This window comes from Mangifera indica, chromosome 14 (assembly GCF_011075055.1).
Source record: "Mangifera indica cultivar Alphonso chromosome 14, CATAS_Mindica_2.1, whole genome shotgun sequence".
In the NCBI taxonomy this organism is placed as follows: Eukaryota; Viridiplantae; Streptophyta; class Magnoliopsida; order Sapindales; family Anacardiaceae; genus Mangifera; species Mangifera indica.
In genome coordinates, this window is record NC_058150.1 from 1,592,366 (window position 1) to 1,613,810 (window position 21,445).

The 21,445-nt window shown below is 34.3% G+C and overlaps 4 protein-coding genes and 1 non-coding gene across 6 annotated transcripts; 3 read left to right on the forward strand and 2 right to left on the reverse strand.

The window, feature by feature from the left end:
• The first annotated feature begins 1,609 nt into the window (after positions 1–1,609).
• Positions 1,610–2,564, forward strand: LOC123197065 (mavicyanin). Its single transcript, XM_044611249.1, has 2 exons — positions 1,610–2,033; positions 2,124–2,564. The coding sequence occupies exons 1-2, from the start codon at positions 1,835–1,837 to the stop codon at positions 2,462–2,464; spliced, it is 540 nt and encodes a 179-aa protein (XP_044467184.1). The 5' UTR covers positions 1,610–1,834; the 3' UTR covers positions 2,465–2,564.
• A 2,470-nt stretch (positions 2,565–5,034) lies between these two features.
• LOC123195965 (kinesin-like protein KIN-8A) lies at positions 5,035–9,435 on the forward strand. The gene is made up of 7 exons (XM_044609844.1): positions 5,035–6,033; positions 6,647–6,920; positions 7,237–7,287; positions 7,384–7,476; positions 7,586–7,951; positions 8,182–8,871; positions 9,052–9,435. The coding sequence occupies exons 1-7, from the start codon at positions 5,228–5,230 to the stop codon at positions 9,088–9,090; spliced, it is 2,319 nt and encodes a 772-aa protein (XP_044465779.1). The 5' UTR covers positions 5,035–5,227; the 3' UTR covers positions 9,091–9,435.
• Positions 9,436–9,799: 364 nt separating this feature from the next.
• LOC123197099 lies at positions 9,800–9,897 on the forward strand. Its single transcript, XR_006497800.1, has one exon. It is a non-coding gene; the product is annotated as a U6 spliceosomal RNA (small nuclear RNA).
• A 4,047-nt stretch (positions 9,898–13,944) lies between these two features.
• LOC123195930 (protein MIZU-KUSSEI 1) lies at positions 13,945–15,586 on the reverse strand. Its single transcript, XM_044609794.1, has one exon. It carries the CDS (start codon positions 15,073–15,075, stop codon positions 14,311–14,313), a length of 765 nt encoding a protein of 254 aa, XP_044465729.1. The 5' UTR covers positions 15,076–15,586; the 3' UTR covers positions 13,945–14,310.
• A 709-nt stretch (positions 15,587–16,295) lies between these two features.
• On the reverse strand, positions 16,296–20,327 carry LOC123197087 (protein Dr1 homolog). 2 transcript variants are annotated; one of them, XM_044611274.1, is made up of 6 exons: positions 20,063–20,327; positions 19,854–19,915; positions 18,021–18,110; positions 17,475–17,569; positions 17,034–17,102; positions 16,296–16,643 (listed from the first exon to the last, which is right to left on the reverse strand). In XM_044611274.1, exons 2-6 carry the CDS (start codon positions 19,906–19,908, stop codon positions 16,497–16,499), a joined length of 456 nt encoding a protein of 151 aa, XP_044467209.1. In that variant the 5' UTR covers positions 19,909–19,915; positions 20,063–20,327; the 3' UTR covers positions 16,296–16,496. The 2 variants fall into 2 exon arrangements, with proteins under 2 accessions (XP_044467209.1, XP_044467208.1); XM_044611273.1 differs by having other exon boundaries at positions 16,296–16,646; positions 20,063–20,312.
• Positions 20,328–21,445: the final 1,118 nt, after the last annotated feature.

Below are 21,445 nucleotides of genomic sequence, written 5' to 3' on the forward strand. Positions count from 1 at the left end.
GCAGTGGAATGGTTCAGATCTCTATCCAGATCCCTGTGGATAGGCGCCAATATAGGTTGAAATTAATCACGACTTTGACAACAAGAATTCCTTTATTTTACTTACATTACACTAGTTCTTCATGCAAAGTATCAAATGAATTACATAATTAAAATTTTATCTATTTTAGTTGCTTTCCCTGTACTTCATAAATAACAAGAAAGAACATTTTTATTTTTCATGAAAGCCAATTAATTCATGACATTAACTTACGGAGAAAAATGGTTGAGGTTGGAGATGGTAATTTGGTCTGGCAAACTGGTTCCTAGGGATGGTAATTTGGGCCCGACTTTAGAGGCCCCGACCCTAACGATAAGGGGATTCTCCGATAAAAATGGGGAAGGGGACGGGGACGGAGATAAAAAAAATCTCAGCAATCAAGGATGGGACAGGGATGGGGATACATGTGTCCCCTCCCCGCCCCTATCCTCGTCTCTTTATATTAATATATTTTTATAGTTTTAAATTATTTATATTTTTCAAATTTATTTAGGTTTTTGTTATGCATATTAAAAGAGTTAATATATTATATTTATGATATTTGAAATAGTAGATTAATTTTAATTTTGCTTAATTTTGTTATTTAATATATTTATATTGTATTTACAAGGTAAAAATAATATTTCTTTTTTGCAGTACGGGGAGGGGATGGGGAGGAGATTTTTCTTTGCGGGGAGGGGACGAAGAATTATTTTCATCCCCGTAGCGGGGACGGGGATTGAGATCCCCTCCCCGCCCTCCCCGTTGCCATCTCTATTGGTTCCTCACTCACCCTTTTTTTGAGGGGGACAGAATTTTTTGATAAAAATGAAAATAGGATGGGATAACTAAAATTTTGACTTTAAAAAATGAGATGAAGATAGGGATAAATATATAATATTTTGTCTCCTTTTCGGGTTGTTTACTCTCTCATAATCTTTAGAATTTCGATCAAACCCGCGACTTATTAATTGGCACTATTCCAACAAGTTTTGGCGGCCTCAAAAAGCTCCAATCTTTGGTTTTACTAGAAAATTGTTAAGACTGGCAAACTACCAAGATGGAGTTGGGCAATATGGTCAATTTAGGACGTCTTGTTCTTGCTGGAAATCGGCTTCAAGGTCAGATTCTGGTGAGTTTTGGGGGGGTAGACCGAGCTCTTGATAATGGACTTAAGCTGGGTCGAAACCGTTGACTTTGGGAGGTTTGACTTCACTCACGACAAGCTTGAAGGAAAATTGCCAAAAGAGGACTTGATTGTAAGAGCACTCAGTAAATAAGATTTCTTTTGCTTGAAGCCTCAACTCCTTTGCCAACCTGACCATATTTAAGTTATATATTAAATAGTGCTGTGTTTGAACTCTATAGCCACCCTACGAAGAGCAGAAGATCAGATAAAAAGATGATTAATTAGCTAGCAAATCTCCATTAAATGTCAGCCTTTTCTGCACAATGTATAATTGTCAGTATTAAATATTGAAGGGAAATAATAAATATCATAATCAATAGGCTAATTAATCTAAGATTATATATCCATCCATAATTGCAGAGTCCTGATTCTGCCCAACAAGCTGGTGTCCTGTGAAAGAACTTACTTATACCAGGTCAAAGATAGACCTCTTTCTCAACGGTTACCTCCAAGAATCCACTATCTCCACATCTCTCTCCTAATTATTCTCCCATTAACAGCCTTCAATTTCGCTTCTCTTTAATTAATTAACCATATTTTCTCAACTACGTACTGTACTCATCTCCTGTTTTTATTTCAAGAGACTAAGCACAGACTAAGTGAGAGCTCCCTTGAGTCCAAAAAATTATGGCTTCTCTCCTTGTTATCTGTTTCAAAGCTTCTCTCTTTTTGTTTCTCTTCTTGTTTCTCCATGTGCACACTGTAACTTGCACTGAATATGAAGCGGGCGGTGACGATGGCTGGGTTATTCCCAAGGGCAACGACGCTGACCAAATGTACAATCGGTGGGCCTCCGGCAACAGGTTTAAGCCTGATGATATAGTCCGTAAGTAGTAAATTCTGATGAAATATTGCTTCTTCCCTGTTTAAAAAAGTTTCATTTTTGTTTTATATGTGTGTTTGATGATGAATTCAGATTTTAAGTACAAGGAAGACTCAGTGATGGTGGTGACTGAGGAGGAGTACCAGAAGTGTCGATCATCTCATCCGTTTTTCTACTCTAACAATGGCGACACCGTCTTCAAGCTGGAGCGGCCGGGGTTGTTCTATTTCATCAGCGGCGTTTCCGGCCATTGTGAGCGGGGGCAGAAGATGATCATCAAAGTTTTGGAGCCTCCGGCAAACTCTCCCGAACAACCCCAGAACCAGACCACCACAGACGAAAAGAACAATGGCTCAGTTCTAAGCCCTTCCATGGCTTCTCCAATAAATATAGTGTTGCTAGTTTTGTCTTTTCTATTGCTGCTTTTTCATTAGGCTTCTTTAACTAGATCAATCCATTTTAGCCTGTTCTTATTTGTTATTCATGTTTTTGTTAGGTCAGTTTCACTAGAGTCATTTGTGGAGATAATTGTTGGAATTCATGATTAGATAAAAATTAATTATTTATTATCTCACAGCCTGAGGGGTTTATTATTGAAATCAACAAGAAAATCTAATGCTTAATCCCAACAATTATGAGGTTAATTAATTTTTTTGTCAAGAGATTATGAAGCCAGTAAAATTTCTTTTTTGTTTAAATTCAAATAAGAACTTAACCATTATAGTCTTAAAAAAAAAAGATTTAAAAGCCTAATTGGAATATAATTTTCCTCCAAAAATGGGAAAAAAAAAAGAGTCCATTTCTTTTGAGAGTCATGATGAGAGGTAGGAATGAGGGCTACCCTGCGGCCTTTTGGATAGTGGGTTCTTATAAATCTTGTCTAAGACTCATCTAGTTGGTTCAAATTTTGTGTTATTTTTCTCAACTTGTTGAGTGCTATTAGCCTCCCATGTAGTTTGAGATTGCCTCCAACTCCGCACTTGTCTTCATAGCTTCTACCTATTAAAGAGAAGTTAAATGGTATGTTTATCTGTCATCATTTATTATATGATTGAATATTATTTTATTTTTAATTTAAAACCTTTAAATCATATTTATTTATATATTAAAAAAAATACACATAATTTTATTATAAACAGAAATTGTAATTTAGAATCCTCAACGTATCATGCAAGTTTCCACCAATATATTATTGCCCTCCCTTCCAAAGTATTAATTAATTATAGGCAAAAGGGTTTATTCCCACCCAAAATATATTGTTTTCATCTCTTAAATTTGAAAAACTTATTTAACCACCAATGGACAGTTAAGTCTATTAATTTTAAGAACAAAATCATCATTTCATATATAATATTAAAAATAAACTTAAATTTAATTTCTTTTTCTCTCTTAAATCCTAAAAACTAACTATTTTTTCTTTATGCTAAGTTTTAAAAAATAATATTTCCTTTCTAAGGTTTAGTTTTCAAACTCCAACATCATCTCTGGTGTTATTGTTGGCAGCCTATCCCTCTAGACGTTTCCTCTCCCTCTAGCAATCTCTCTCTTCTCACTTGGACCTCCCGCTGGAATTGATTAAAGCTAGGAATGAAGATGAAGACAAAGATCTCTTCTTGATCGTTTTTTAGTTTCAATCGACGCTGGCCAGAGGTCCAAGTAAGAGGAGAGAGACCACCAGAGAGAGAGAAAGAGTTAAGAGGGAGAGGTTGTCAATAATGACATTGGAGTTTGAAAACTAAACTTTAGGGGGAATATTATTTTTTTAAAACTTGATTTAGAGGTGAAATGATTACTTTTTAGGATTTAGAGGGGGAAAAAGAAATAAAATTTTAAGAAGTTAGAGTTTCGTTAACTTTAACTGTCCATAAATGGGTAAATGAAATTGTTAAAGTTAAAAGGTATAAACTTGGATATACAGTATACTTTGGGTGGGAATAAGTCTTTTGGCCTCAATTATACTATTTAATATATTAACCTTAATTATTGCTGATATAAATAATTATATAAACCTCACTTTGACTCAAAAGAATCATATGTTTCTCCCAATATATAATTTTATTCAAAAATATATTATTATTTTTTATATATAGCATTATTTTAAAGATATACAATTAAAAAAATATTCATAAATAGCTATACAATTTACAGAAAATGATTTAATACATTTGAAAGAGTTTATGTACAAAACTATCAAAAAGTAAATCTTTGAAAAAAAAATCTTATAAATAGAAGTAATTACAAACAATTATTGTTGAAATAAATTGAAAAATGTGGGTTGATTATCAAAAAGTTAATTATCCCACCAAGAAGGAATAATAATTTTTTGTGTTTTGACTTGGAATCTACGGCTATAAAAATTATTTTTTGTCCTCTTTTGAGATTAAAAGTGAGACAAATTTTATATGCAAAATGTATAACTAATGTGTGTCATCATTCAGTCCTCATGTACTGTATGTTTCAATATATTTATAAAAAAAAAAAGATATAAAAAATTTTATTTAAATGTATTGAATAGAAATTAGTCATTTTTTTTAAAGTAATATATATATATATATATATCATTAATTATATGATTAAATTTTATTTTATTTTTATATTAAAATTATTTAATTACATAATAATATATTATTATATTAATTAATAATTATATTTTTAATAAATATAATATCTAATTACTTTTATTATTAAGGTAATAAATAAATGAGGGACGTGAAATGTCCAAATGGGCCCTGCCTCTCCTTTGCTCTCGATTGAGTTCCTGACATCAATATGACCGTTACACAACATTTTTAAATGCTTTTGTTTTCAAAAGTAAAAAACCCTTATTGCCCTCCGTATTTTGCTTCTTCCAATCTGCTTTTCAAAAGTGCAATTGGCCCGTTTTCTGGCTCTTTCGTAATTCAAGAAGCAAAAATTGGAGTGTACATAGCAATTCACTTCAAAATCTAACATTCCCGGCTTTACTTCCTAGTGTTTATTTACACGTCAGATCAACGACTCAGATTATTTCAAAATCTTTCATGATCTTGATCTTTCCTTATTTCAGCTTCTTCTTCACTTGCACCACAACTCCAAATTTGTTGCCTTTACCTGGAAAAGTTTTGAATTCTCTTGCGTTTTGCGCTGTCTGTCCTTCTGGGTTGGAGGAAATTTCTTTGGATGGTGAGAAATAGGTAGAAAATAATCAAAATACTACAATGCCTGTGTCAACTCGCTCTCAATTCATCAACCAAGAACAAAATGACTCAAACGCAGAGCATAGAGCCACAAGCCGACCAAGATCGGATCAACAAGAGGCAGCACAAACAAATCTTCATCTAAGAAACCCACATCACGGATTGAAGGAGAAAATGAGAGCTTTGACTCTCTTGTACGAGCAACAAAAGAAAGCTTCAGCAACTCTCAGAAATCAGTCACCGAAACCGGAAGAAAGACGAATTGCAACAACTCATCCAAGCGTTGAACTCCTTAATTCTTGTAAAAAAGAACAAAAAGAGTCCAAAGATTCAAACTTTTTGCAAAATGTGATGAAGGAGAACACGGTAAAGCCGCCAAGTTCTACAATTACAAGAACCTTCGTGTTGCCTCAACCGCCGTTGGATGATGTTAAGGAGAATCTCGTGATGGGTCCTGATCGCATTCTTGGTTTCCCAAGAAAGGCCAATGTGACGACAACAGTGGCAAGGAAGTTGTCAATGGGGGGTTCATTGCCACAGGGAGAGAATAAAGAAGTGAATGGGGCTAAAATGGAGGGTGTTTCAGAGAGAGTTGTGAATTGCGGAAGTCGAATTCTTGTGTTTGTGAGGCTTAGGCCAATGTCTAAGAAGGAGAAGGAAGCGGGGTCTCGGTGTTGCGTGAGGATTGTGAACAAGAAGGAGGTTTATTTGACTGAGTTTGCTAATGAGAATGATTATCTCCGGCTTAAGAGGCTTCGTGGACGCCATTTTACTTTTGATGCTTCATTTTCGGATTCGACTACTCAACTAGAGGTTTATTCCACCACGTAAGTGTATCAAAACTTGAGCTTTGATTATCTGCTGAACAACACTTTATGTTTATCTGTAAATTGGGTTGATCTTCTGCTGAGTTTTTGATGCCATGGTTACCTCTATAAGAAGTTTAGGAAAAGACGCTTTAATTTTATTCCCAAAATGTCATAGATTAGTTTAATGCTCTTTTAACAATCTTCAGACTTCCCATTTCGCTTTTCTCCTTCTCTTCATGCTACTGTTATTAGACTATCCACATTAAAAAAATTAGAACTTGCTTTAAAGCTAGCTGCTAATGCTGCTCTGAATTTTGGCTCTGCGTAAGTAATGAATTTCTTTTATTTTGTGTTAGTTATAGATACTCTTAATTACCTTGCCAAGTAGTTGTTTACTCTCAGCTTAATGGAGAATCTTGGTTGACTAGTTCATGTCAATTGTCATGTCTAATTTTTTCTAAGATACTAAGCAGAAGGATCACAAATTCCTCTTGAAAATCAGTTGCTAATGTTACCTGAAACTTTTGCCAAATTTTGTCACCATGTGGAGTTTTTTGTTTTCTCAAGATAGTAGTTGTATTGTGTCCTTGGTCATGAGGGAAAATTTATCAGACTTGTTCTGAATTTTCAGAACCGCAGAGCTTGTTGAAGCAGTTCTCCAGGGAAGGAATGGATCAGTTTTCTGCTACGGTGCCACAGGAGCTGGAAAAACATATACAATGCTAGGTACTGTGGAGAATCCAGGAGTGATGGTTTTAGCAATTAAGGATCTATTCACCAAGATTAGACAGAGGAGCTGCGACGGAAACCATGTAGTTCACCTCTCCTATCTTGAGGTCTACAATGAAACTGTCAGGGATTTGCTCTCCCCAGGAAGACCTCTTGTCCTTAGAGAAGATAAACAGGTCTGCTTTCTTTTGTACAACATTGGAGACTTTCATATTTTTTTTCTCTATTGACCTTGTATTTATTATTTACTTCTGTAATTAGCAAATTAAATATATTCTTTCAAATGTTTTTGGCTTGTAATATAGCTAGGTATTGGCTCTATTTTTTATCATCAGAAGACCCTTTTCTTGCTTTATTAACAACATTGTTGTATTGAAAAAAATCTTGACCAAAGAAGATTAATTTTCATTAATCAGTTTTCATCCTCTCATTTAAGACTTTAAATTATGAGCAATATTTGATTAGAAAATTGGTTCTTTGAATGCATTTTAGGGGATCGTAGCAGCAGGCCTTACACAATACAGGGCTTACTCTACAGATGAGGTAACTTTTTTTCATTTTTTATTTTAAAATTTGAAGCAGAGGTTAAAGACTTGCTTGAGTGGAGAAGATAAAACTTTTTCATCTTGGTTGTGACAGGTAATGGCATTGCTTCAGCGAGGAAATCAAAACAGAACCACTGAACCAACACGTGCCAACGAGACTTCTTCACGCTCCCACGCCATTCTGCAGGTTCTGAAGGATCTTATGTCCCTCTTTGGCATTGAAATTAAATTATCTGAATACTTGTTTATTTTCTTTTCATCTTTACCTTAAACATCTTGTGCTGTTTTCCATCCAGGTTGTCGTTGAATACAGAGTTAAAGATGCTTCTATGAACATTGTGAATAGAGTTGGAAAGCTTTCACTAATTGATCTTGCTGGGTCAGAAAGAGCCCTCGCGACTGATCAGAGAACAGTCAGGTCGATTGAGGGTGCCAACATAAATCGGTCACTCCTTGCACTGAGCAGCTGCATCAATGCCCTTGTTGAGGGTAAGAAACACATCCCATATCGGAATTCGAAGCTTACTCAACTCCTCAAGGATTCATTAGGGGGGGCTTGTAACACTGTAATGATTGCCAACATTAGTCCATGCAATCTCTCATTTGGTGAAACTCAAAACACCCTGCATTGGGCTGATCGGGCCAAGGAGATCCGAACCAAGGTTCATCCTCTTAGCCTTTTCATTCTTCTCTTCTAATTGTAATCACTGTTGATTGGATTCTCTCATAATTTTGCAACTTAATAAGACAAAGTTAACATTAGACCTCTTATTATCATCAAATGCTCATGTTGAACTTTCATCTCAACAAGCATTGCTGATCATCTTTTTCACAATTTACTCCACATTCTTGTATCTAACGATATCTACCACCATATCAACCACATTTGCAGGCGACAGAGACAATTGAAGAACTTCATCAGGTACCTGAATCTGAAACTGATCAAGCCAAGCTATTACTTGAACTGCAGAAGGAGAATCGTGAATTGCGAGTTCAAATGGCACGACAACAACAAAGGCTACTAACCCTCGAAGCACAATCTTTAGCTGCAAATACTTCTCCAACCCCTTCTTCTGTCTCATCTCTCTTAACTCCTCCGTCTACAGTCCGTCCAAATGAAAAAAGAAAACCAAGATCATCTTTCTTAAATGGGAATTGTTTTACACCAGAATTTAAGAGGAAAGGAGCACAGGAAGCAGTTAGAGAGCTTCAGCTTAATGTGAAGGCATTAGAAGCGGAAATTGACAGAATGAAGAAAGATCATGCTTTGCAGATAAAGCAAAAGGATGGTCTCATTCGCGAGCTTTTACGAAAGGGTGAAAAACCATCAGAACTAAGGGGAACAGAAGGGGCAGAGAGGACAGGAGCGGTAACAAGGGCTAGCTTGCGGCCTAAGGAGCCAAGCACAAGGGAGTTGAAGAGCCCAAGTCATCGATTTCGTTCACCAGTTCCAACAGCTAAAAAACGAAGCTTTTGGGACATAACAACGGCAAACAGCCCATCAGTTGCTACATTAAATGGAAGAAAAACCAGAAGTCATGTTACTTCCGAACCTCTTCCAGCCCCCTCAATGCTGCTTCAGGTACGGTGATTCTTCAACCATCTCTTTTAAATTGGAGATATCTAGAATGAGTGACAAGCCTAATAGGGAGTGGCTGGATGACATCTTTATCTTTTGTGCATATAAAATCTCTCTTCAGTAACTGACACAACTTTCTTCATGTTTCGGCTTTGTGTTCATGTTGGACCACGCATCATTCAGCCCGGTTTTGCTCGTCAAAAACCTGATCCTTTAAAGTAGTGATGTAATCAAAGCGACGAATAAAAAAGAGAAGAAAGAAGTGGCAGACAGTTGAGTAACAGCTGAGAAGACAATGTTAGCCATCCAAATACATTCTTCCTGAGACATTCTTTCAGCTCGAGATGGCAGCTCAAAAGGGAAGAAAGAAGGATGACAAAGTAGTGCTTAGTGGATGGTGACCCTGTACTTGCTGTATCAGATCAACTAGAAACCATGAAAAGAAATTGTGTGTTGTTCTTTTTCTATAATAGCTTTGTTTCTGATATGTTGACAGACAATCTTATATGTTTGTATTTATTTTCTGATTTTAGAATTTATTATCATTCATTGTTATATTCTTTCTAATCCTTGACTAAGAAGAAAAGCAAAATCCTACAGTCAACTCACAGTCCATCAATATTTTCCCTGAAATAGATTTTAATCAATGCAGCTTGAATCTGCATGTTGGAGGAAATTTACTCTTGTTCAGCCAAGTAATAATGCATGTAGCAGGAAAAAAAGGGGAACAAAGCACTCTTGTAACTTGTTCAGCAAGTAAAAATCTTCCAAACTTACTGAACATGGTCCTCTTAAGTGATCTTTAGTCTTCTATCATCTCCAATACCTCCATCGCTGATTTACTCACTGGGTTATTCTCAGGGTCATAGGCTTCCGGGCCAGCCAATGAGTCATAAAAAATAATCTCACATTCATCAAGAAAATCAGCACCGTCTCTTTGGAGACATCCAATAAAATTGGAACTATACAGAGAAGATTAGCATGGCCCCTGCACAAGGATGACAGGCACAAAAAAATCAGCATTGATATAATGAATAACAAGCTTAATCAAGAGATAAATACACATAACTTTATAATTTTCATATTTTCTATCGTTGGCCATGCAACGAGCACATTTGATTAACAATTTCATTGAGCATGAACTGGTTTAAATCGAACTCCATGACAGAAAATTTATCTGCTAAAACAGTTAACTCATCATGCAGCTGCAAATCTCGGTCCACTTCGTGATTCTTGTCAGGCATAGTCATACCAAAACTAAATGATATAAACATTCTTTTCTCAACAGTGGAGAACTTGTTTTATCAAGTTTTGCATTGCAACAATATTCTTCTATTTGGTTGCTTGGCATCTTGGAATGCTGTTAATCATTTTATTATGCCTTATTAACTTCTTTATAAGATATGTAAAGATCCCATATATACATATACACATACACACATGCCATGCGTGTGCCGCCATGTATATTAAAGTTTTCTCAAATGGTCACCTAATAAAAAGAAAAAACAATGTAGTTGATCTGGTTCTCCTAAAACCAGGTTACATCTAACAAAATCAGTAATATTCAATATTTTCTGACTTCTCTCTCTATAATGAATGTATTTATGATAGAATTTTTATCATACTTACAAAAGAGAATAATATTTTTATTTATATTAGATTTTTAACCCTATATGAAACCCTATTTGTACTCTTATAACCAAACTAAACCCTACAAAGTTTTTATCTTTAGAGAAACCCTAAAACGGTTTTTCATGAAATCAACTCAAACCACAGGTAACGAGTAATTAAACATCGCTTATGGGTTTAAGGACGACAAGCTTGCTCACTTGAAAGGGAGACCCTTACCCACTAACCGAGCAACAAGACGTCAGTATATGTCAACATAATGCTTCATTGATAAAGGGTCGTTGATTGCAACAAGCATTTGCTAATAATCATCACAATACTAGAAAATATTGAAAACAAATAACATGTATAAACAGTAATGAAGCGAGGAGACAGCAAGTGATATTATGGGCTCCATCCAACTCTATGTAGAAAGTTAGAATTTTGTTTGTGGCCCTGAGTTGGGGCAGTTCTCAGGAGTTTGGGCTTTAAGTGGGGTGTGCACTTTTGTTTTATCAAGCAATATCTAAAGCAATCCATAAGTTGTTATTATTATTATTTTATTTTATTTTGAAAGATAATAATAATAATATTTCATAATTAAGTGAACCAATTTCTGCAAAAATATAGGCATACTTAACCAAAAAAGAAGTTGGGATAATCTTTAAAATTCCAATCTTAATGGGATTGAATCATTATAATCAGTAGTGTTTGATGATGCATATATAGTAAATGCAAGCCCATCAGGGTATGGTTGGTTGCATCATTATCCTTGTTCTATATAATGCCTCTAATTCTGATCCCCACCCACTATTAAATTACCAATTAAATTATTATATAATTATATGTTATTATAATGAGTATACGTCAGTTTATTTGAATCCGTAAATATTCTTGTTTTAATCTTCGGATTGTATGCGTCTGTTTGTTTATATTTTAGTCCTCCTGAAAATAGGAAGGACAGCCCCATAAGAAAGTGACTAAAGGGTTGGTGGTCTATATTTTAAGCAAGAAGGTGCAGGAGTAGTAACAGTGTAAAGAAAAGCAAAGAAAATGGTCCAAAAGGGAGAGGAGAAACAGCAGAAAAGCTTGGAAACAAGTAGGGCACTTTAAAGAGGTGTAAAATGGGGACTAAGGTCAGCTTTAAAGGGCTTTATGTAGAGGCATTGTTTCATATTAATAGAAAAATAAATACATAAAGCATATTGGTCTTAGAGCTTTTGAATCTTTTCAAGAATGATGAGCAGATTATGATCAAAACAATCCCTCGACTTCTGTGCCTGAATGGATTTATATTTATCTCAGGTGTACCTATTTTAAATAATTAAAAATTAAATAATATCTAACAATATAATTATCCCTCTATTTCATAATATCTCTTTCCCTTCTCCTTTTCTTGGAGGATGATTTGCACAATTTTAAGTCCTCTAAGGCTGGCATGCACCCCCTCGAGATTAAATGTTTCATTTTTAAAGTTATTAATTAGATCTAATATTTTATTTATTTAATATAATCAATTCAATCTTTAAAAAGGTGATATGGTGTAACGTGCCACTAGAGATATATTTAATTTATTTAGAGTTAGGATAAGGTTTAATTTGATATTTGTTGGAATTTAAATAAATTAATTTAAAATTAATAAAATGAGATTCGAATTTGATAAAAATATAGAATAATATTATGTGAACCAATTTTTAAGTGTATAAATACGTATAAATATTATGATATATTATGTAATTGAATATTATTTTTTTAATTTAAAATAATTTAATTATTTAATATTTGTATCAAATATATATTTATTTATATATTTAAAATAGATATATATAATTTTATTAAAAATATTATTTAAATTTAATTTTATCTAATTTAACTTAAATTTAAATTTGATTAAATTCATGAAAACCAGTATAATATAAAGGTTTTAAGGTTCAATTTTCTATAAAGAAGCTTCCTCCCAACTAATAATATTTTAATCTATTTAGGGCCTGGAAAAGGGGAAAAAAAAACAGGTAAAAGAGGCTACACATAGGCATGGTAACAACAACTACTTTTTACCAAAATGACAAAAATAACTATATAAAAAACTTGAATCTAAACTTTATCCAAAGGTCAAAGATGTCATTTAGGCATGGAGTCATTAGTCCTTACACATTGTGGGATGTACTTTGAGTGGTAACTGCATAAAAAAAGAGAAAAAGTGCACAAAAATAACACATTTGGAAGTGTTTTGAAATCCACACAAGAAACAGTAAAACAATTTACACTTATATGGGATATTAAATTTTGTAAATATTATATCATTATATAATTAAATAATTTTATTATAAATAAAATAATATTAAATTATACGATGATAAATTAATATAATACATAAAATAATTTTAATTGTCATAATACGTTAGTCTTATTCAAAAAGAAAATAAGTTTTTTTTTAATGTGATATATATATATATATATATATATATATATATATATATATATCCCTCTATTAAGGTGATTTTTAATGTCTCGTTAAAGGGGTAAATGATAATCTAGAGAGATATATGATATTTTTAAACAATTCCTAATTTTTTGAGGGGTGAATGATGAAAACCCAAAAAAAAATAATGAACAAATGGGAAAAACTCAAGTTATAATATACTAAAATTACGTGTATTTAGTTTTAAATATTTAAATAATATATTATTATATAATTAAATAATTTTTTATTTAAATAATTAATTAAGATACTCTTTTATTTTCTTTTTATGAGTTGTATGATCATACTTTAATAAAATTTTATTGGGATCAATCCAGAGAAATATGCACCAAAAGCAATGATTGGAACATCTTGCCCATTTAGACCATATGTTTGAAACTTTATAACGAAGAAATACCCCAGGGAGAACTATTTTCCCAACCTTTTTTTAAGACCCTTGAATTTTACAAATGAAGATTAAAAAATTAGTTTTAACGTTTAAAAAAATTATTATTATTATTATTATAATTATTATGATTATATAATTAATATTACTTAATTTTTTTAATTTACCAACTTAAATATTTATTTTTTTAAACTCATGAGGGGAACAAACAAACAAGTTAAATTTGGAGTTATCATTGAGAGACCCATACAAATCATGAACAATCATTTGAAGAACCCCCACAAAAATTACAGAAAATTTGCCTCAATTATTTTTTGCCCACATAAAAATTACTTCATTTCATACATAAAAGTAGATCCAAATATGAAACTTTTTACCTTTTTGGCTGAATAAGTACACTATTATTGTTCATTCATACCAATTCATATGTGATGATGCTATAATGTTAGGTATTGATATGATTTATCATTGTATTTTATACCCAAAAAGAATTGGCAACTTCTAAGAATTTATGTTAAAATAATGGGCAAGTCTTGATAATAATTTGGGCACTTGCCGCATAAAAGGAAAATTGAACCCAAAATGAAGAGACTAATCATGATTTGCACAAGGCTCAATGGCTCTTAAACTTAATTAGACCATTAATAACAATAATAATAATAATAAAGCTATACATATACACAACTTCATGACCCCCCCTCATCTAACCATAATGTTTAATGTATTGCCCCCCTCCACCTAAATCTAATGTAGTACAATATCCCCACTTCCCATTTTCCCAAAAAGAAAATTAAGAAAAAGAAAAGAAATGAAAATTTGCAGAAGCTAGACCTCCATTTTCAAGGATGAAGAGCTCTCTTAGCTTAACCTGTATCACCAGTTTACCCCTTTTGAAAGACAAAGAAAATAGCAGAGAAAGGAAATTGAGAGGCTTGAAGTTGAACCTTCAACTTGAAATTCCATGAAATTAGATTCTAAGTAAATAGATACTAAGTTCAGGAGTTCCATTGCTGTCAGGATTCATCATATAGAAAGCCTCAGAGTCTCTTGACCCAACGATTCTCTCAAACTTAGCCCTCATGTACATGACTTCACCATCATTTCCACCTCCGGCTTCAGCTTCATCTCCTTTGATCCCTGGCAAAACTCCAGCACCCATTGAAATTGGCTCCACAGCCTTCAAAATCTTCTTCTCTTTATCCCCATATTCCTTCTTTGTTGCAAACCCACATTTTTTCCCATTACAGTAAGTCCTCCACATGGGCTCATCCAGCAGTCTCACAGCTTTCTTCTCTTCTTCCTTGTCTTTATCACACTCCAGTGCAATTCTCACCAGCCCTGAAGCCATCTCCCTCACCAACCCACTAATTGGTGTGGCAAGTTCAACAAGGAAAGCAGGAGGGGAATTGGGATCCTTTTGGAAAGCAAAATGCACATGACCTCGCCGGGAGCCGAAAAGGGTCCCGATGACTCGAGGGCCCAGGCTGAGAGGGAGACCCGATTTGCTCTTGCCAAATGCGGTAAGAACAGTTCTAAGCCTAGCGACTGCAACAGCAGGAAGCTTCTTCTTTGGAGTGGGGATGGAATTGGAAGCTGCAGAATGGTGGCTTTTTGTGTTTTCTTGTTTCTCTTCTTGAGAAGCTGCAGCTTCATCATCTTCATGATCACTACCAACTTTTCTAGTCCAATGAAAGTGTCTCTTGGAGGAGAAATCTTGAGAGGGTCTAGCCATGGGAATTGGGAAGAAGAGTGAGAGTGAGAGATAGAGGTGTTGAAGTTTCTTCCTCTTTTATTGAATTGTGGGGCTTTTGCCATTAAATTCTTTGTTTCTAGTCCCTTGATATAGTGGCAGAGAATCCTGACAAAAGAAACATAGTCTGACCCACCAGCTGATTTAGGAAGCAAGAGAGGGAGAGACAAAGGCAGTGAAAGAGAAAAAGAGTGTGTTTAATATGGAAAAGAAGGGAATCTAAGGGGACAATGTGTGCGTTATTTCACTTTCTTTGTGGGGTTGAGATAGATAAGCGAAGGATTTGCCTTTGCATTTGCTTGACTGAGTCTTTTGACCTGAATCCTGAGTTTAAAAGCATTTCTACTGCTCCAACCGCACAAACCAAAACCCAAAATCCAAAACCTATCTTATTTCAGCATGCTCAAAATCATAGTCAGGGTCACCAAGTCGTATTGTATAAACTTTTAGTGTACCCAAAGGTGAATTTAACTTGTGACTAGATTTAAATTTCATCAAACAATCGTCAAACAACATCGTTTTATCTATTATTAAATAAAACAACATTATTTTATTATTGAGTTACAGACTCAACCCATTAATTAAAATTATAAATTTGAATTAAATCAAATTTAATCAATCTTTAATTTTGATTTATTAAATTCAAATCAAATTTAATATAAACTTAAACTAAAAAGTGTTTGATTTTAATTTAACTTTTATCTACCCTTAATTCACCCTACCAATAACTCTTGAATAAAATTATATATCAACTTAAACGATTTCAAATTCAAATTAAATATTATAAATTTTATCCAAAGTCAAACAATCCCTTATTCATGCTTGGCTAAAAATCCACCCCCCTAACCCAGGTGTACAAAGTTGTGTTATTCAAAGGAGCTCTTCAATCGACACTAATCAATGATCAATCTCAATCTCTAATGTTACCCAATTTATCCACAGTTCAGCTACCTGCGAGCTGACACCCCATTGCCTGTGGGACCACTTCCAAATTCTCTCTTTTTCAAATTTCAATCCATTTCAACATGGACCATCACAAATGGTCCCACTCCACAAATTTTGTATGCCAAATGACTTCAATCCCAAGTTGCTAAATCAACCTTTCAAAGTGCGGTTGCCACGTCATCAAGTAGCTTATTTTAAGATTATGCTGTCATCATCCCAGAAATAGAACATAGCTATTGATGAAGTTAAATAAGTAGTTAAAGGGAAAGAAATTGGACATTACTCTTACTAATTACATTAAGTTATAGACACGATCCATCCATTAAGTACAGATTTGAAGAGTGAAGGATATATTTTTACATAATATAATAGACTTAAAACACAATTAGGAGAGTGAGGGATTGCTTGCCTACGGTTGACGAAAATTTAAGTCCTGAAGTTATCTCTCTAAACTTGGGTTAAGGTAGGTCGGGTTGTTTGGGAGGGGCAGTGGCACCACCATTCATTCTAGCACGTGCCTCGGCAAACATCCTCTGCTGCTCAGCCGCGGCTTCTTCCTCAGTCATCTCTGCTCCATTGCTCCATTTGCCTCCTTTCAAAGAGTCCTGCTGGAAGGCAGATCAGAAAACATAAGAGTATATACTTTCTGCCGTGTTTGCCTAATTTAAGTAATTAGGTGCTACCACAAAAGGCATGAAAAATATAAACACAAGGAAAAGGCTTTAAAGAAATGTGATAATCTAGCAATGTCAAAAAATCATTTAACAGAGGATTTTAAATTATTGCTCTTTCTTTTTCTTCTTTTGGTGTCAGAAAAAGAACAAAATGTGTTTTTAAGTATTACAGCATTGGGATGAAAATAAAGCGAGGTTGAACCAGCAGACAAAGTTGCCTGACAAGGTTTCAAGTATTTGAAAGCTATGATCCAATTTTTCAAAGCAAAAATTCTACTATTCAGACATGAACTATGAGTACCAAAAAAGGTAAACAATTACCATAGTCTCAAGCTTGTGTTGTTCGTAAGCAGCGTAGACCTCTTCTATGTACTCACCAAATCCGAGAACCTAATATATAACACGTATAAATAACATTATTACATTAGCTTATAAATCATAATATTAATGAATTATTACAAATTAGCTGTATGGAAGTAAACAGAGACAGTACAGAGCAAAAGTCTATCTAATCATATATCATGTGATCTTGGATGTTTTGACCAAGACCTCATCATGTAAACAATGATAATTTAATAATGAACAGGAAACAAACAAATAGGTGCTGTTGTGACTATGGGATGCAGAAAATTCTATTGCAAGAATCAATTATAGAAGATTGATAAAGTAAAGAAAAGCAAACACACAAAATGACAAATATATTGAAACCAAATTTGGACATGAAATAGTATGCCGGTGAAAAAAAAAAGAATAAATAAAAACCTCTAAAGCCTTCAGTACATGCTCAGGTGCAATTGTTCGCTTATCCTCTTTGCTACAAACTTCATTGGACTCGGAGGAAACAAGATTAATAAACTCTGCAAAAAGCAAAGGAATGAAACTTCTCGTTCAATGAAAACACATGTTACAACATCCATGATAATGTTCAGAAAACCATTTAGTAATCAAAAGTAAAAAAATCCGTGATAGAGAACAGTACAAAGTGAATGTAAAACGGTCAAAGAACTATTTTAAAAAAATGTCAAAACAGAATATAAAGACATCATAAAGAACCAAAAACTTCCAAACTAATCTTTTCAAACAACCCTACTAAAATCCTAGATAAGCTAGATATGTTAGGGGTTCTGCAGTATAAAGTGTAGAGCCATGTTAATGACCAAAACTAAATCATTTATTGATCACTCAAACATTTATGCACAAAGGCCATCATTTTCTCTCATATGATTTATAGTCTTGGTATATATATAGTATCATATACATAATTTGATACTTGATAAATAAATCTACAAAATCCTGTAGTTATCTCACCTACACAACACTCAATCAAAAGATCTTGAGCATCTCTTGCCACACGAACATCTGGGGGTAACATCTCCTTTATAATTTTGGTCATTGTTGCTGAAAAGAAAAATAATAGTTAGCAATATGAAGAAAAATATCCAGTAGACGCCAAAGGGTCAGACTCAAATAACAATCAAGAGCTAGTATAAACTTGAAACATAAGATAACCGTATGACTGTTTGTGTTTGTCTTGTTTCTGACAGATGACTAATGTAACGAACTAAGAGATTGAAGCATACAAGCAAGACCTTATAGCCAAGGGTTTAGGATTCCTAGGATTAGACATTGCATCAATTGTTTCTCAGACAGGTGATTGCACCATATACCTACACAAGTAAATGGATAAGTTGGCTAGGGTACAGCCCTAACAGCTACTACACCTCACTGTCAAGAAGAAATAAACCGTCTCACAAGCAACCGTAACAAAAGTCTGAAGCTGAAACATGTTTGGCATACAATCAGCTATTGTGCACCTGCACAAAACATGCTTAACTCAATAGAACCAAGCACACATAACCAGGCACTCAGAATAGTGAAGGGGCATAGCCATGCAACATTGGCCCAACATGTTTCCAGCACAACTTTTAAGCGTATATAAACTATAACCATTCAGATACAAGCATGCAAGAAGTTGCGAAATCATGTAAAGAAAAAAGTCCTATAACCATCTACCAATTGCACAACAGTAAAAGTTATAGATCACTAATACCATACCCAAGTTGCCAGATAACTTGTTCTGTACAACCATTGACAAATGTACAATATAAGGTATATTTGAAAATGCCGGCATAGAAAACAGATTTGTTGCCATTTCAATAGATTTATAAACTTTAAATGGCTTTTAAACATACAGACAAGTTTTATATTCAACTATAATGCTGGTCTTTGAAATCCAGAAAAGACATCAACACAATCCACCTCCTGTTTCTTTGTAAATTACAATTCTAAGCAGGAAGCACTATTCACATCTGGAAGTCATTAAGATGATCTTGGACGAAAAAGAAAATAAACAACTTATAGCCAAGTGTTGTATTAATTTGATAAGGTAAAAAAAATTTATAGAGTCACAGTTCAAAATTGGTCTTCTGTTTCTACTTCCAGAGCTTCAATGAGATTCAAGCCAGGTTTTCCCCAAAGCCTCATCAATAGGCCCTTTCTTTCTTACTGCCACGAATCCTCCATAACAATTTAGCTAAAATCTTCACGATAAATTGACTACTCCTAACACTCTCTACTCCCCATGAGCCTCATCAAGGATTGATACAAGACTTCAGATTTTCCAGCCCTCAACCCCACTTTGTACCTTTGTGCCTCAAAAGGACCTCCATTTCCTCGTTGAAAAAAAATTACTTCCTCAACATTTTTTCCAGTGAAGAAGTCAGTACTACAACCTCTTATATTCAGTACATTCTTTAGACTTCTACCCAAAGCTCAAAACACATCCTTCCAATTTCAATTTATTTTGTCAGGTATTCACAACATACCTCGTCCTGCAACTTAATAGCTATGCAAACTTCATAAAAAATGGCTCAATCTTACTAACAATTCCTTTTCATCGTTCACTGAGTCAGCATATGATTGTAAGCTCACAACTAAAAATTTCCATTAACAAATCAACTTTATTGAGCTTATTCCTTATATTACTTATTTTCTGCACCAAGTTCAATTAATTTCTCCTTGTTTTCCACATTAAGGACTTAGAATTTACCACAAAATACATTCAAATAATAAAACAAAGGAAAAACACAAAATTCTCAAATTTAACCAAAATAAAATCAAATTAAAAATTGAGAAAATAACCTTTTGGAAGCGACGCATCTTCTTTTGACTTGCCAACAATATCCATCGGCTCCATATGTAATCTTCAAATATTTCACGAATAATCAGTAAATAAACGTATTATCAACATCCGAACACAATCGCAATCGAATCGAACAAAAGCCAAACAAGCTCGATCATCAAACAAGCAAAAAAAAAAGATCTGAGGAGATAACCACAAGCAAACTCACCGAGTCAGCGACCCAAGTGAGTGAGTCGAAAGGAAGAAAGAAAGAGACAAAGCTTCTAATCTAAGTTTGCCAAAACCGAGTCAAGCGACAAGTGCGGATCCGAGTTGACGGAGAAATCGAAGGGAGGGACATGGCTGATATATAAATATATTATAGGACTTCCATTTATCTAAGAAAACCATGATTTGTGATGGTGGTGGTTGTTCTTCACGATAAGAGAGGGAGTTCTTGCTCGCATGCGATTAGGGCAAAACTCAAACAAACGACCAGTCGATTCCTCTGGTTTCGCACGCGCTTGTTTCGCGCGTTCTCAGGGTAATTATATCTGGGACCCCGGCACAAGGGTTTGGTGGTTGGAGCTTGTTGTCCATGTGAGGTAAGGGCGCGTGGGGATTGTTGGCTTGGGTTGTTTTATGAGCGTTACTTTTTGTATTTATTTAATTTATTTTTTATTTTATTTGATATTGGGAAGAGAGAGAGAAAGAGAGGCCGGTAACCCTTTCCAAGTGTACTTTTATTTAACTTTATCTTGCTGACAATGCCAATGAGAGGTTATCCATAAAAAGACGAAGCCTAATTGGGCTTTGAAAATTTTTAATGGGCTTTGTGTTAGACCAAGAATAACATATTCATTCGGGGCTATTTGGACCATTTTGGATAGATGGTGACTGGAAATGCTTTTACACACACTGATGCTGACATGGCGATGGACCATGTAGTATTCGGGGTGGCCCGTCTTATCCAGATCTCACTGGTCATGTTGGCCCATGGCAGGGCAATGTCTTAGGCACAATCCAAGGCCGTTTGGAGACCAAAACGACCTTTGAAGGTCTCAGACAGAGATAATGTGGCTGTCTAAGACCACCGATGGTCATTTTCTTTCAAGACGAAGACACTCTGGTAAAAATAATTTCATTTTTATTAAAGAAAATAGCTTATGTCGATCGTTGGAAAGTGATTAGTAAGAAAAGTTAAGCTGGAGGAAGAACCAATGCCACTTAAGACTGTCATCCCGACGATTCCGACCTTGATTTGCAAACCTTAGGATAGAAATTTTGATTTTTTAAACTTCAAGTGGAGGTTGAATTGTGAAATTTTTAAGCTGAAGGGGGATATGAACAAAACTTTAGATTTTTAAAATTTTTTATTAAACAATTATTTTACCTCTAATCATAACTGTGATTTTTAATAGATGAATAAGATTTTAGATTTTTTAAACCTTATTAGTGTGTCTCGGGATAGTACTTAAACTTGGGGGTGAAATTGTCCTTTGGCCTATTTTTTATTTTTTTCATCTACATGATCAGTAATTTTACGGGTTATGCCCTCGCAAGTCATATAAGAATTAACAGAGTTGGGCCATATCACGGGGCAAGCTAGCCC

Excerpts from the sequence above, each read along its gene's own strand:
- LOC123197065 (XM_044611249.1), top strand. The coding sequence starts at position 1,835 with ATGGCTTCTCTCCTTGTTATCTGTTTCAAAGCTTCTCTCTTTTTGTTT. Across the intron at positions 2,034-2,123 it reads TAAGCCTGATGATATAGTCC|ATTTTAAGTACAAGGAAGAC; the intron begins GTAAGTAGTAAA and ends TGATGAATTCAG.
- LOC123195965 (XM_044609844.1), top strand. The coding sequence starts at position 5,228 with ATGCCTGTGTCAACTCGCTCTCAATTCATCAACCAAGAACAAAATGAC. Across the intron at positions 7,288-7,383 it reads GGGCTTACTCTACAGATGAG|GTAATGGCATTGCTTCAGCG; the intron begins GTAACTTTTTTT and ends TGGTTGTGACAG. Across the intron at positions 8,872-9,051 it reads CCCCCTCAATGCTGCTTCAG|CCCGGTTTTGCTCGTCAAAA; the intron begins GTACGGTGATTC and ends CGCATCATTCAG.
- LOC123195930 (XM_044609794.1), bottom strand. The coding sequence starts at position 15,075 with ATGGCTAGACCCTCTCAAGATTTCTCCTCCAAGAGACACTTTCATTGG.
- LOC123197087 (XM_044611273.1), bottom strand. The coding sequence starts at position 19,908 with ATGGAGCCGATGGATATTGTTGGCAAGTCAAAAGAAGATGCGTCGCTT. Across the intron at positions 18,111-19,853 it reads AGATGCGTCGCTTCCAAAAG|CAACAATGACCAAAATTATA; the intron begins GTTATTTTCTCA and ends TTTTCTTTTCAG. Across the intron at positions 17,103-17,474 it reads ATGTACTGAAGGCTTTAGAG|GTTCTCGGATTTGGTGAGTA; the intron begins GTTTTTATTTAT and ends GTTATATATTAG.